The 14809-nt window shown below is 38.1% G+C and overlaps 3 protein-coding genes and 1 pseudogene across 5 annotated transcripts; 2 read left to right on the top strand and 2 right to left on the bottom strand.

The window, feature by feature from the left end:
* Positions 1–22: 22 nt before the first annotated feature.
* On the top strand, positions 23–407 carry LOC122005863 (dof zinc finger protein DOF1.5-like). Its single transcript, XM_042561100.1, has one exon. The coding sequence runs from the start codon at positions 81–83 to the stop codon at positions 405–407; it is 327 nt and encodes a 108-aa protein (XP_042417034.1). The 5' UTR covers positions 23–80.
* A 486-nt stretch (positions 408–893) lies between these two features.
* Positions 894–3051, bottom strand: LOC122005865. Of its 2 annotated transcripts, none has more exons than XM_042561103.1 (6): positions 2884–3051; positions 2083–2162; positions 1927–1989; positions 1788–1835; positions 1651–1701; positions 894–1203 (listed from the first exon to the last, which is right to left on the bottom strand). In XM_042561103.1, exons 2-6 carry the CDS (start codon positions 2152–2154, stop codon positions 1069–1071), a joined length of 369 nt encoding a protein of 122 aa, XP_042417037.1. In that variant the 5' UTR covers positions 2155–2162; positions 2884–3051; the 3' UTR covers positions 894–1068. The 2 variants fall into 2 exon arrangements, with proteins under 2 accessions (XP_042417037.1, XP_042417036.1); XM_042561102.1 differs by having other exon boundaries at positions 1651–1704; positions 2884–3049.
* Positions 3052–3946: 895 nt separating this feature from the next.
* LOC122005857 (transcription initiation factor IIE subunit alpha-like) lies at positions 3947–10356 on the top strand. 2 transcript variants are annotated; one of them, XM_042561087.1, is made up of 10 exons: positions 3947–4145; positions 4303–4425; positions 4970–5090; positions 6536–6664; positions 6827–6936; positions 7013–7196; positions 8117–8314; positions 8720–8953; positions 9051–9240; positions 10052–10356. In XM_042561087.1, exons 1-10 carry the CDS (start codon positions 4123–4125, stop codon positions 10156–10158), a joined length of 1419 nt encoding a protein of 472 aa, XP_042417021.1. In that variant the 5' UTR covers positions 3947–4122; the 3' UTR covers positions 10159–10356. The 2 variants fall into 2 exon arrangements, with proteins under 2 accessions (XP_042417021.1, XP_042417022.1); XM_042561088.1 differs by having other exon boundaries at positions 4281–4425.
* Positions 10357–10571: 215 nt separating this feature from the next.
* LOC122005861 lies at positions 10572–11605 on the bottom strand (annotated as a pseudogene).
* Positions 11606–14809: the final 3204 nt, after the last annotated feature.

The following is a 14809-nucleotide window of genomic DNA, read 5'->3' as shown; positions in this document are numbered from 1 at the left end:
ACTTCGTTTTCTTTAGCAGCCTTCTGGGACTGGATAAGAACCTCTCATCCCCGTTCTCACAAGTCACAAACACATCGGGCATGGGGGAGGTGATGGAGGAATCACCGAGCTTCAAGCTTTTTGGCGCCCTGATCGTGAGGGAGCACAGGCGGGCCGAGGAGGAGGATGCGGTTCAGCGACCGGCGGCGGACGAGTCGGCGAGGAGAGTGGCGGCGCTGCCGTGCCCGAGGTGCAAGAGCGAGGAGACCAAGTTCTGCTACTTCAACAACTACAACGTGAACCAGCCGCGGCACCTGTGCAAGGCCTGCCGCCGTTACTGGACCGCCGGAGGCGCCATCCGCGACGTCCCCGCCAAGGCCACAACCCGGCCGCGAGGGGGAGTCGTCGCCAGAGCCGCCCAGGGTTGACCTGGCCGTAGGACGTTGACTTCTCGGAAGGTGCAGTTTGGGCGTTGACCGCAGGTGTTTTCAAAATAATTGTTGGATTAATTTTCTGCCCCCAAAATTGTATCTATTGGAATATTTGTTGCAATATAAATTACGCAATTATTTTTGGAGATTAGTTATTGTGATCCATATACATTATTTCTTTTTATGATGATCGATGAAACTCGAACGTAGTAGAGTTGTAAATAAATTAATATGAATCATGATCCATCAGTATTTTCCAAAATTATTTTTGTTTGAGTTGTATTATTTCAGCTCAGAGTATATTATCCAAACTCTGCTCAAACAATAGCAGCCTTGAATATTTAACGTTGCGATCAAAATACAATACACTAACAATATCGCCAATCTTTATCGATATTCCAATAACTTACACGAGTTCCTTTAAGGTTTCAACAATGAACGTTTAATATCCATAACAATATTAGAATTGTGAACCTGGGAAAGTTGAGGCATGAACTCGGAAAGTTCTTCATTTCATGCTTGACGAAAATTGAAATAACATCAGGGAATGAGCTCTTCGCCCTTTACGAACAAGAAGACTATTTTTATTTCTTATTCATGACATTGGAAATGCGATAAATGGAATGGTAGTATCTACTAAGCCAGGAAATTTATCTTTTTAGTGAAGACTGCCGCTGCTGTCGATGTCCTCATTCATCTCTTCAGCAGTAGCATTTCCACCGTCGTCTACATCGCCTTTATTATCGGAAGATGCATAGGCTGAACGACGAGACCGTGTTTGCTGCTGAGTGGGCTGACAAAATCAAAAAGGAAGAAAAATGTATAGTAAAACAGGCATATTGTCCATAAGAAGCAAGGGCTAAGTCCCGTTGATTCATTCTTGGAATAGTACGGTTAGGTCATTGGAATAGACTCAACTGCTGAAGAACTATCATTCAGTAAATTACGAAGGGGAAGAAAATATAGCTTAAGATATGAATAATGGATAGCCTGGTACACAAAACTCCCGGTAATAAGAGATCCTAAGGAAGAGTCTATGCATGCAGCCTTACTTTGCATTACAAGACCAATGTGGGACCCCGGGAAAGAGTATATTGAATTACCCTACATTATAAGAGACTGTTTTCGCGACATGATAGTAATTTTACAGTTACGCCAAGGCTCCCCTTCATTGCTTAAGATATGAATGATTGTGAAAATTTTTGACAATTGGAGCAACACCATGGTTAAGGATCGATACCTGTAACTTAGGTCGGAGTGCTTCAAGGGGTCCTTTGGGCTTCTCAGCCCCCTGCTATAGTAGTAAACAAACCGTGTCAAATGATAGAAAGAAAATTCAAACATTCTTAGCTATTGCATGGAACATGATAATGATACCTTCCCTAAAGCCCAGTCTGCCGAATCAAAGTAAGCTCGTTCGTGGTCCTGCATTACTCTCCAAAAATGTTGGTTTCTAGGAATTCAATGAATGGAAGTGAATCATCAACTATGTTAACCATAATAGATCATCACTTGCCTTGGAGATGAGTGGCGGTTTCTTCGGTACAATTCCTCCATACTTCTTCTTGATTACTTCCTCCTGCAAAGAGTCATTTGTTCCTAATAACATTTTCAGAAAAACAAGACATAAAAGATATATATATATATATATATATATATGTTTGGCACTCACCTCTTGTTCAGATGATGGCATCTCATTTGCCTCGGTTTGGTTCAAATTCTCACCAGCATCCATGTTTGACATGAAGAGTTCTGATGAATTTAAAGAGCATGTTAGCTAGAAATGAGGATTAGAAATCTTGTAGAAAATTTGCATAAACCTAAAGTATGATGCAATAGCAGTTACACAGATAGACACTGCGAGTAAAACAAACAATGTTTTGTGACAAGTAAAACTAGTTCACAAAACATGCAGATGAACAAAACGGCCCCTGTAGATTGATCAACAAGAGAATTTTGAGAGACAAAAGCAGAACCAGTTCATCTTTCTCTGTTTCAGATTAGACTGGAGTATGAGCTTTTGTGCTGCTGACTGCCAATCACACACTTGACAAGAACAGTACTACATTTGGATGTAAACAAGGCACACGCGATGCATCTAGAGATGGAGTAATTCAACCTAAAGATAAATGTATGGAATTGTACAGATTGGATCTCAACGATTGACCATACGACCAAGTGCCCAAACACAAGATCAGAAATGAATCTCCTTCATTCTCGTCGCTGTTCCACAAATCCCTCACCGATCTACCTGACTGGTCTCACCGAGTAAATCCCGCACTTCAGGGCAACAACCCTCATAAGCGAGATGGGACTCATGGTAGTAAGAAAATTAAAAGCAAGATTTTTTTTTTTTCTATTGAAAGAACAGATTGCGCCGGAATCATGCGATGCAGAAAAAAGACGGAAAACGAACCAAAAAAACAGAGATTTGGTAAAATCTAGCAATGGAAGAAGTAGTAGCTTCTAGTACCTCCGACGAGAGAGGGACCTTGAATTCAACGATGCTGAAGACGGAGGGAGAGGTGATCCTTTCCTCCTCTTCCTCCGCGTCTTCCCAAATTCCACGATGCGGCGAGAGAGGACAAAGGAAACGCAGGATAGAACATAGAAGACGCGTTGTATTGTGAATTCGGAGACAGCGAACAGCGTGGAAGCTCCTCACACAAGGCTAGCCTATAGGACCCACCATATCAATATTAATAATAATAATATAATGACAAATTAAAAAGGCTACTATTTTTTTTATTTATCTTAAAAATAGCTGTCAATCTATTTTTCATTTCAAAAATATCATTATTCGAATTTTAAACTTTAATTAAAATGGATAATTTTAATTTCGACAGTCAACATTAATTCCTAGACTTATTTTTTATTGGAGAGAAAATTCTTGTAATATATCACAATTAAAATTTAAATCTTAGATTTTTTGATTATCTGTTAAAATATTTTTTTTTTCTGGTATGATATTATTTGAGTTTGTTATTGGGAGAGAATAAACATACTTTAACAAACGATAATTCTCCGTCGACCGTCGTTGATAAGTTATCATAGCGAATATAGATTTTAGAATTTTGTATTATTAGCATTTCATTTTCACGACATGATTTTGTGTTTTGGCTGAATTCCTTATCGTTTTAGTTAATCCATTCTATTTGTTTTCTTCCTTTAGATGTCCACGTCTAATTTCGTTATATTTATGCTTCTGATGGCTACTGTAACTTGTGAAAACAGCTTCTTATAATACAACCTGAAATTAAGATAGTCTGAGATTATCGAGACCCGTATTGATTGAAACTTCGAACACTGGCCCCCACGTGATCGCCCCGTCGCGCAGCAGGTCACAGGGGGTGTAGTGTAAAATTTCCCTATTTTATATATATCGCAATCAAATATTGTAGTTAATTTTAGAAAAAAAAAATTTGTTTGTTTTTTTTACCTTAATAGAATTTTTAATGTAGAGTGGGCTCAAGTACTCGGCCCGGCCCACGTTCACGCCTTCTATAAGAGCGAAGACGTACCAGCCGTTCTCAATGCGGTTCCAAGTTCTTCAGCAGCAGCTTCGGCCTTCGGATCACAAACTCCTTCTCCATCCTCTTCCGCTTCTCGAATCATCGCCGTCAACCCTAGCACTTCTCCATCCTTCATCGGAGATTGTAATCCCAGTCGTCCTCCCTTCCTTCGATCGGTGGATCGCCGCCCTTCTACCGCCATGAGCATGGAACCCTTCAACAGGTGCGTCTGTTCCGGCAGATCTGGCCGCCTCCGATTTCCCCTATCGATCGGTGTCATAATCTCACATTTCTCATCAGGATTTGGCTTATTTTGAATCCATTATAGTTGCCTTTGCTATTCGTCTTCTCTGTGTAGTGATGGGTTGTTTGCTGTCCAGGATGGTTAAGCTCGCTGCGCGTGCTTTCTATGATGATGTATCCATTATGGGCGAAAGCCAGTCTAAGCCTGGGAGGATCGACAACAGGGGGATGACTGTGATTGTTCTTGATGCTCTAACTAGGTTACGATGCCGTTGTTTACTTTTTCTGTTTCCCCTGAGACTGAAACTGATTGGTACAAGTTTTCTTGCTAGCGAAGTATGATTTGAATGGAGACTTTGAAACAAAAGATAAGAATTTTTATTGGATGGCCTCCACTTGTTACAAAGACTAGGTTATAAGAGATATGGTCTTGTTTTTATTGAATTATAAATTCAATTTAACATTGTTGCCATGACATAGGTGACAAGTTTTGTACAATTGTTTGAACCTTTATCTGTGAGTAGTACTAGTTACTCAAGGAGTCGTAGGGTTGACAACTATTTTAATCTCTAGTTGGATCGACAATTGAGTTAGTTTTAGTTTATTTAAAAGTTCAAAAATTAAGTTCTATAGGAACCTATACATCACAGGTTCCTTAGTCAAATGCAACTATTTATTAATTCATGGTAAAAGTAGCAGCTGATTTCTGTCTCTTTTTTCCCCTAAACACTTCTAATTTGATTAAGAGATAATTTTTTCGAATTTTCATTTCCAAATCCACATGTTCATGGTTTTTTGTATCAGGCGTCAATGGGTCCGTGAAGAAGATTTGGCTAAAGCCTTGAAATTGCATTCCAAGCAACTGCGCCGTACTTTACGGTTTTTTGAAGAAGAGAAGCTGATTACTAGAGTACATCGAAAAGAGGTTAGTATTGTGCTGGTCATTTGAATAATCTGTGTAATTTATTTGCATTGTATGGAGTTCTCACTAACATCTAACACAATTTTCATCTAGCTGTTATCCATTTATGATATATTTTTCTAAATATTTTAAAATAGTGAATATAAATCTAAAGGTGTTTCATACTCTTTCTAGTATTTTATCACCATATGTACCGCATAAGGATGATTGTTATTTCTGAATTCCAGCTAGACTTTTTCTTGCTAGGCTAATGTCGCCATCCCGGTAGCATTCATTATGATATCTACTCTCTAAAATAGAGAAAAACTTCTATGAGGCCAAGCCGGTCACCCTAGGATTAGTTGAGCCGAAGGCTTGGATACCTGATGCCAATTCTAAGATAAAGAATATATAATGCTTTAAATCTTGTGCAAATTGAGGCATCAGTAAAGTAACCTGAGATAAACTACAACCTATTTCCACATAGACATGTGCTAAGTTGGTAGATGGCCTCTTTTGCACTGACAACAGTAGTATCATTCCTTCATTATAAGAGGTCATTTTGATATCTTACTTCATAATACTCCAGTAATTTCCCATAATAGATAGGCCTGTACATTTATCTTTTCTATTTTTAAAATTTCATTACTAAAATGATTAAGTCTTTTTTTCCTATGGCCATTTGGACTTACATTTTAGTCTATCTGGATCCAATATTATTATTGAGACATGTATTTTATTAACAAGTAGTAATCATCTTCTAATGTGCTAAATGAAATCTCTTAGATGTCATTTTGGATGCATTTATGTATCTTAAAAATACACTGTTCTTAGCTTGAAAAATATCAGTTGTTCCCTTCAACTAGATCTGTTTCATTATTCAATAAAAACAAAAGCTCTAGTTTAAGTTTTTGGTCAGAGAGCTTAAAATAGCTATCCTGCTTAAGCCTTTGCTATTATTTTCTCTCTATGTATCATTATGTTTATAGAAGGTTACACTAATTTTTAGTCTATATATGCAAGGAGGTCTAATATGTGTAGGCTGGCTTACTTTTGCATAACATATGTTGAATAGCCAATACAGTATTGATGAAAGTGATATATGAGAGGCCCCAAGAAACTTGTATGGAACATGCACAACATTAACTAGTAAGGATCATTTGATTAGCTTAAGATTATAAATAATAACCCTGTCCTTTATCCTGATTTTCAGTAGATGTAAGTTAGTCTATTAGTTTTTCGTTTTTATCATTATAAGGTTTGTTCCACTTGTGCAAATTGGTGCTTGCATCTAAGGAAACATTTAGAGTTATATTTACATTTTTTTTTTTGCATGACTTTGATTTTGGTTATTCACCTGACTTTCTGCATTCAACAAGAATCTGTTTGTACTTTTCTTAGACCTTTATGATTTTGTGGTGTTCTTAATGTCTCATCTTTTCAATGTAATAATCTTGTTATCTGGCCAGAGTGCTAAAGGTGCAAAAAATTTTAATGCTGCAATTGCTGCTACTCGTGATACTCAACAAACTACTAAAGAGGGAGAGGAGAAGATGAAAATGCATATGCATTCGTACTGCTGTTTAGATTATGCACAGGTTAATTTGCTTATCATCTAATCTGTTAATCATGTATGGGATTACTTCTGGAGCATAGTTTAAGAATGGAAAGGGAGTTTTTGATGCATGTTGTCAGAGAATTATTTTTACGGGCCATAAAGTTTCCCTTTTTTATGTAAATGGTAAAATTCATTATTGCAGATTCTTGATGTTGTTAGATACCGAATGCATCGAATGAAAAAGAAATTAAAGGATGAATTGGACAGCAGAAATACCATTCAGGAGTACATTTGCCCTAACTGTGGAAGAAGGTTCCTTGAAATCTCTCATAATTTGTATTTTTCTAACTTGATGCATTTGTGATACTGAGGCATGATGATTGTTCAGGTATTCTGCTTTTGATGCACTACAACTTGTGAGTATGGAAGACGAGTATTTTCACTGTGAAAATTGCAATGGTGAACTTGTTGCTGAGAGCGAGAAGCTGGCTGCTGAGCAACTTGGTGATGGGGATGATAATGCTAGGAAGAGGAGGCATGAAAAGTTAAAAGACATGTATCAGAAAATGGAGGTAGCTTCACATTAAGTAATATTTGTGTTAATGATCATGTGTAAAGTTAATCATCATTTTCTTGCATATGCTAGCATGTGTAAGTTTTATGATGAATTTTCTTTTACATATTTGAATGTATTCATTTTGGTTTTTCTTGGATTGCCTAATTACCAGCATAATAATTTATGAGTTAAGTTCTCTATACTATGTGTCATTATGCTTATGAGTTTACATAGTTCAAAAGAAACTATGAAATGCCTATGAGTTCACTTTTCTTCCTTAAAATATTCAGATTTACTAACTTCTACTAGTGCCTTTTATTTTTATGTTTTTGTTAGTGTTGTTTGTTGGCATAAATCACCTATATTTCTTAGTTCAGTCTTGATCTGTTTGCCCTCTTTTCAATCATCACTTTGTCATAGGGCTGGTTTGTTCTAGCATTAGTTCAACTAGCAGTATTAATGTATTATTCAAAGAACCAGCTGTACTTACTAAGATTCCTTTTGCATAACTTTCAGTTCCTATGCATATTCTGTTATTTCAATGATTAGGGCATATTTCGCTCATGGAACCATGTATTAGATTCATGCAAAACTGCATATTGTCAAGTCATTACGTTTACGCCATATGTTATTAGACATCATTCTATTAAAATTTATATCTCCTTTACAGAATGATTAATTACACACTTGGCATTTTCATATTAATTCTTTTTTCAGATGAGGTTGTTTTCTTATTAGAATTTCAGTATTTTGTCATACAAGCCCTTCTCTCTATATATTTATTTATTTGAGCTCCATTATACTCGTGTGCTAAAGGAAGAGATTTGCTTGTGTGCCTTTGCAAGGGTCCAACCAACTTGAAGGAAGATAGTTTAGGTGAAAAATCATGTGGCCTCTAAGTAGTTTTGTTCACTTGTTACTTTTGTACATATGCAGGATCAGCTCAAGCCTTTAATAGCGCAGCTTGATAGGGTGAAAGATTTGCCTGCTCCTGAGTTTGGAACATTGCAAGCATGGGAAGCAAGAGCACGTGCTGCATCTCAAGCTAACGGCGATTCTAATGCTAGTGATTCAAAAAATATCCAGGGGCAAGGTTACGGTGGCACACCAATGCCATTCCTTGGCGAGACAAGTGTATGCCATCTTGCACTTTCAATCATTGTTTTGACTGAAAAAGATAAAAGAAAAATCTAACCATCCGTATATTTGATAACTAAAATCATGTCACTCAGAAACAGTCAAACCCTATTGAGAGAAAATAGGTCAAAAAGTATAATATGTTCAAAGACAATTAATAGATATTAGAGTAGAAACATTGATTCTATTAGCTAGGACGATGTGTGATGAAGGGTGATCAAAGAAAAATTAACCAATGTAATAAGAACTGATCTATTTAAATATTTGTACAGATATTATCTTGTATAGAGTTCAGTTAAGGGATCTAATCAATTCAAAATGGTTGGGGCAAACACTGCTTGATGATGATGGTGATGAGAACATTAACTCTTGTATTTAGCTTTTGCTTTGGTAAACTTGCAGATTGAAGTTGCTTTATCTGGTGTTGAGGCCAAGGAAGAAACCGAGCCTGATATAAAACCCACAGCATTGAAAGTTATACCTCCCTGGATGATCAAACAAGGAATGAATCTTACAATAGAGCAACGCAGAGGGATTATGCCTGAACCCAATGTTGAGCACAATTCTGATGACAAGAAGTCAAGTGTGGATGACAAGAAACCAAGTGCAGATCGAGACAATGAGAAGAGTTTACAGGTTAGTCTGAGACTTGATAAATTGAAAATTATGTGGATATAGTGATTGATTTTGTGGAATAAAAAATTTGCATATTCTTGTTGCTTATATTTTACAGGATGAATATCTGAAGGCATATTATGCTGCTTTAGTGAAGAGGCAAGAAGAAGAAGAGGCCTCTAGAAGAATTCAACAACAAACAGAACTTTCGACAAGTGCTGCTGAAGAACCTGTTGATCGACGTGTTGGCATGAAATCAAAACGCGAAGATGATGAGGATATTGAATGGGAGAGTGCAGCTGGTACTGGTATGAATCGGCCTTTGGATTTTACAGAGTTTTTCTTTCATCTTCTTTCTGGTTTTAGTTGAAATCCTGGTGCTTGAGGTTTTTCCATTTTTGATCAAATTTGGAACATTTAGCAGATGATTAGGTCAATCCATCCGGGGCTTCAATAAGGTCTATAAACCTGATTTGTCAAGTTATGAGGTGTGCCAGGCCCACTCAATCTGCCCATGATAAATATGCAATAGTTGGTTGGATATGCGAGTTGTATGATCAAGATAAACCACCTCTAAATTACCCTAAAACGTTCCATCCCAGTTCACTTATTATTGATACTAGGCATTAGGCATTGCTTGCCAATTTCCATTCTAGTTTGTAATATATGTCTTCATAGGGATAGAATGTTGGGTAGGAGGTCGAAATTGTATGGTTTACGTTTTTGATGGTGTTTTGCGCCAGTATGATATAAAATATGTAGTCTACCGGAAAGACAACATAGTTATTGTAAGGCTAGGCCATCATACAATGCATTGAGCTCGATGGTTTGATAAGGTTTAGGGTTCGTGTAGTCAATTCCCAAATCGTAGAGAAGATTTGTTGTTACTATGATTTACATCAGATCCCAACATCCAGGAGAATGTAAAAAAAAAACTCATGAAAATTAATCTTGACATTATTGCAAACCTAGGCTATCATCAGTATCTTTGTTACTATAGAATTCATGTAGCCGAAATCCCAGATAGGTGACCCCTGGCATTGACAGGGCTCGATAGATATAGGGTTCATAATCTTGTCATCTAATATGTCTAATGATTCTTTCTAAATGATATTGCAGGCAATTCAAGCCAGTCTTACAAGCTTGCCGATTTGAATGCCGAAGCTGATGCGTCTGATGACGACAATGGTGGCGATGACGACGACATCGCCTGGGAGGAAGGTTAACTTGGTGTAGAATACCAAATGCCTAAGAAGAGAGCATTTTCCTTTCTGGACTGGTTTAATTCACAAACCATCCTCAGGATACATTTCCACTGTTTACCTTATGCGGTGGAACATAATATACGGTGAAACGGAATTTATAATCCTCAATATCATTCTTTCTCAATTTATAATAATAAAAAGCAGCAATTGGCTTTCATACTTTTGTTATCAGTTGTAACGAGTTCTGATAGGGCATTGCTCGGGCCTAGATTTTTTATTTACAATAAACACCCAAAAAAAGAAGTTTTATTAATCATCAAATTTCAGATCTTTAAACACGAAAAGGCTAGATATAAATATTCTATACTTCTAAATTTAACGTAAAATAACGCCTATTAAAAAAATGCCAAACAATATTAAGGATAGGGAAAACATTAAAGGCTGAAAAAACATTTATAACTATTTATTTACCCAACACAGACAGAGACAATGCCGCCACTGTCCACACGGCAGCACTCTTTTTACATTAACAAGTCAGCTACGAAACAATTTCATCAAAAAAAAAACTGATCACTTCTCCGCTGGCGTAGTAACAGACTTGGGCTTCTTGACGGCAGTTTTCCGTGAAACGGCGGTGGACTTCGCCGGAGCGTCCTTTGCGAACGTCTTGGCTGCCTTCGCAGGCCGAGCGGCTGATTTCGGCTTCGGCTTCGCTGGCGTTTTCCTCTTTGATGCTGACTTCGCCGAGGCCGGTTTCAACTTTGCCGCCGAAGAGGACATCGATTTTGTTTTGGCAACAGTCTTGGCCTTGAGCTTCGAGGAAGGTGCCACAGGCTTTGCCTTGGCGACGGTCGACTTGGGCTTTGACTTAGCCGTAGCCATCGACTTGGATGCGGCGGGTTTCTTTGAGATGGCTTTCGCAGCGACCTTGCCAGAGGAAAGCTTGTAGGAGCCCTTCACCTTATTGAGCTTGCCGGAGGCGGCGAGCTTCTTTATCTAGAGGAGGAGATTCTTCCGGAAGTTGAACGGCAAATGCGCCTTGTGCTTATCCTCCATGAACTTGGCGATCGCATAAGGGCTCGATCCCGTCCTTTCCTTCAGGGTCGAGATCGCTTCCTTGATCATCTAAACGCCAACAAAACGAAGTCGAAATTCAGATCCATGAAGAAAACATAGGATTCACAAACAAATCAAAGAACACGAGATGATCAGAATCCTCACCTTGGCATACGGAGGGTGGGCAGATGGCTTCTTAGCCTTGGACGAAGGCGCCTTCGTCTTCTTCACCTTGGCGACGGCAGCGACCAACTTAGCTACGGATTGCACCGGAGCGGGATCGCCGACGTTGGTCGTTTCAGTCGCCGCAAGCGGCTCGTCTATCGCTTGCATCGCTAGGACTTACAAAAATCAAACAAAGCACGAAAGAAACAAAACGAATCGAAGACAGCGAATAATCCGACGGTTGGGAGGATTTAAATACCGGCGAAGCGGAACCTGCTGCAATCCTATTGGTCTGCCCATCCGCACGCGGATCGCTACAACCTCCTCAGCTTAATGTCGTACCCTTGGATCAAAATCACATCAACGGTAGACATTGGCCCACTGGTTGAGAGATTAGGATGCACTAATGAGGCTTTGAACAGGGAGACTGAAAATGGTGGGTTAGCTTTATGTGTGCTTCTCTTCTCATTTTCGAAGCGAATTACTCGAGATTGAGTGGCTGAATATGCAAGAGATTTTCGCCAAGCTGTAGATGTGGAAAGTAGCTTTCGAATGAGATCGATATCCCGTTAATCCGTTGAGTAATCATAAAGAAATTTAATTTTAAATATATAATGATTCGCCTTGCTTTATTTTATTTGTGTTATGAATGGTAAATGATCATGTTCAGAATCTAAGTCAAACGAAAATCGGATAAGCTATCATTGGTGTTGACGGAGAGGTGACTATGACACTCTTATCATATGTGCCCCAGAGAACGGACCCCCACGTGGCGTTGACGGACAGTAGTAATTAAGTCAGCGGTACTTGAGTTCTGCGCGGACTCAGATAAGCACATGGAACGTTAGAAGTTAGAAACTAGGAAAAAAAAATTCCAGGAGTAGGTCCTCCGACGCTTAAGTCATGTACTTTTTCTCCAGAAGAACAGTGTACGAAGGAGAAAGCAAAGTAGAAAACAAGTGCGAGTGTGTGAGACAACGTACCTGCTCAAGGGAGAGGACCTCCCTTTCTATATGACAGTGCTTACCTCTGGAGCCTGACCGATGTCAGAGAATGTCGGGTGTCAGAACATGTCTAGTGATGGAGGACGCGTGGCAACCTCTTGTGGACTGGAAGAAAGTTCCATTCGCAGATGACCGCATACCATTGGAATACTCTCTGACATACAACAGTTATTCTCTAACAGGCGGTTACGATTCCCTGACCGTGTTGTTTCGTAGCGCCTTTTGTCTCGCCCAGATATGACTAGGGGCAGCTTGAGATGATCTGTTAGGTATAACACCTGGCGTAAGTCTTGAGAGGCAGGGAGAGATGTGGTGAGATCGCTCAAAAGTTGACCGGGAGTTAGTCTACTAAGAGAACCAGGCCTGAATATAACCGAGCTATGAAAACTCAACCAATCGGAGCAGGTCAGGTATCACCCCGATTCCACATCCTAATTTAGATTTGGCATCTTGATATGTAAGCACTCAACCGGGCATCATGCGTCTGATGACACCATACGGTCTTCTCTTCTTTCCCTAACTGCTGACTGTCACGTCCTCCTGACTGTTGACTGTCACATCTGTTAGAATGTATACTAAAAGCCTAGCTTTTGGTATAAACATTTATCTAGAAATAAGAATCACATTGGTCAAATGTCTATATTTATGATAAATGTAGTTGTTCAATTAATATTGTAGATAACATGGTGTGTGGTGTCACACACAGAAGATCATGTTATCAGTACCTTATAAATTATAAACAGTAGCTCACGACCAAGATGGAAAGGAACAAACCATTGGAAGGTCGTAGTGTAATTAGGTATTAGTTTATCTTAACTATATAATTACACTAGTACACTTAGAGTGTATTGAGTAGGACCATTAGAGGTTGTTTCTTTTATACTGACTTTATAAAGGAACAAAGACTTCAGTTATTATGGAAGTGTGTGCTCTTAATCCCAATATAATAACAAGCACATATATTTGATATTTATTTCTTTAATTTATCAATGGGTGAAATTTAGTTCGATAAATCAATAAGTCCGATAAGTTGGGAAATGATATCACTTATAGTGTGTGTTGTTGATTATAGAAGGAAACTGTGTCCTAGTAATCTAGATTGAGAATGTCCTCAAGAGGAGCTCATAAGGATTGTCATGTTAAACCCTGCAGGTGGACTTAGTCCGACATGACGATGAGGTTGAGTGGTACTACTCTTGGACTAAGATATTAATTAAATGAGTTGTCAGTAACTCACTTAATTAGTAGACATTCGGCATCTTAAACACAGGGAGACTAACACACTCATAATAAGAAGGAGCCCAAAAATATAATTTGGGATTGGTGCGGTAGTTCAATAATAATTCTTTAGTGGAATGAATTATTATTGATGAAGTTAAGTTGTGTGTTCGGGCCGAACACGGGATGCTTAATTTCATCGGGAGACCAAAACCAATTTATCCTCTCGGTCCCTATCGTAGCCTCTTGTATATAGAGATTTATACCCACCACATACTCACCTTCTTACTCATCCTATAGGGGCCGGCCAAGCTAGCTTGGAGACCAAGCTAGGGCCAGCCATGGTTTGGTTCATGGGTGAATTCATGTGGCTAGCCCTAGCTTGAACTCAAGCTTAGGTGGCCGACCCTATTAAAATAAAAAGGAATTTTAATTTTAAAATTTTTTTCTTATGTGGATAACATGATTTAAAAGAGAGTTTAAAAATTTAAATCTTTCCTTTTTTAAGATTCTACAAAAGATTAAGAGAAGAGCTAAATCTCTTTCCTTATTTGTAGATTAAAAGGTTGATTTTAATTTTGGTAAAAACTTTCCTATTAATCATGTTTATTATTTAAAAGAAAGTTTAAAATTTAAAAATTCTCTTTTATTAGTTTCTACAAAAGATTAAGAAAAGATTTAATATCTTTCCTTATTTGTAGATTAAAAGAGATTTTAATTTTTAGAGATAACTTTCTTTTTATCCACATGTTAAAAGAAAGATTTTAATTTATAAAATTTCCTTTTTATTAACCAATCATGAAGGGAAAAATTATTGGAGAAATTTTTTATAAATTTCCGGAAGCAAATAAGGAAGTTTTAATTTGTGTTTAAAATTTTATTTGCTTGGAAATTTTATGGTGTGGTCGGCCATTGTAAATTGAAAAGAAAAATTATTTTTAATTAAATAAATTTTCCTTTTCAATGGCAAAAGAATTAAGGAAGTTTTTATTAAATTTTCCTTATTTGCCAAGACCAAGGATTATAAAAGAGAGGGTAGAGAAGGCTTCATAGTGAACAACTCTATTCTATTTTCTCCCTCTTTTTCTTCCTTGGTGTGGCCGGCCATCCTCTCCTCCTCTCTTCTCTTTGATGGCCGAACCTCATCCTTCTTGTGGAGATTCATATGGTGGCCGGATCAAGTTTAGAGAAGAAGAAGAAGAAGGAGAGAAAGAAAGTTTTGTTTCTAG

Source organism: Zingiber officinale, chromosome 7B, assembly GCF_018446385.1.
Source record: "Zingiber officinale cultivar Zhangliang chromosome 7B, Zo_v1.1, whole genome shotgun sequence".
Classification (NCBI taxonomy): domain Eukaryota; kingdom Viridiplantae; phylum Streptophyta; class Magnoliopsida; order Zingiberales; family Zingiberaceae; genus Zingiber; species Zingiber officinale.
Note: the sequence above shows the minus strand (reverse complement) of the source record. Positions and strands in the feature narration are given on the sequence as shown.

Bases quoted from the DNA above. Each gene is read 5' to 3' on its own strand.
- LOC122005857 (XM_042561087.1), top strand. From the start codon at position 4,123: ATGAGCATGGAACCCTTCAACAG. The intron at 4,426-4,969 runs GTTACGATGCCG...TTTTTGTATCAG, and splicing joins GTTCTTGATGCTCTAACTAG to GCGTCAATGGGTCCGTGAAG. The intron at 6,937-7,012 runs GTTCCTTGAAAT...ATGATTGTTCAG, and splicing joins TGCCCTAACTGTGGAAGAAG to GTATTCTGCTTTTGATGCAC.
- LOC122005863 (XM_042561100.1), top strand. From the start codon at position 81: ATGGGGGAGGTGATGGAGGAATCACCGAGCTTCAAGCTTTTTGGCGCC.
- LOC122005865 (XM_042561102.1), bottom strand. From the start codon at position 2,154: ATGTCAAACATGGATGCTGGTGAGAATTTGAACCAAACCGAGGCAAAT. The intron at 1,836-1,926 runs GCAAGTGATGAT...AGAGTAATGCAG, and splicing joins AACCGCCACTCATCTCCAAG to GACCACGAACGAGCTTACTT. The intron at 1,705-1,787 runs GTATCATTATCA...TTACTACTATAG, and splicing joins CAGACTGGGCTTTAGGGAAG to CAGGGGGCTGAGAAGCCCAA.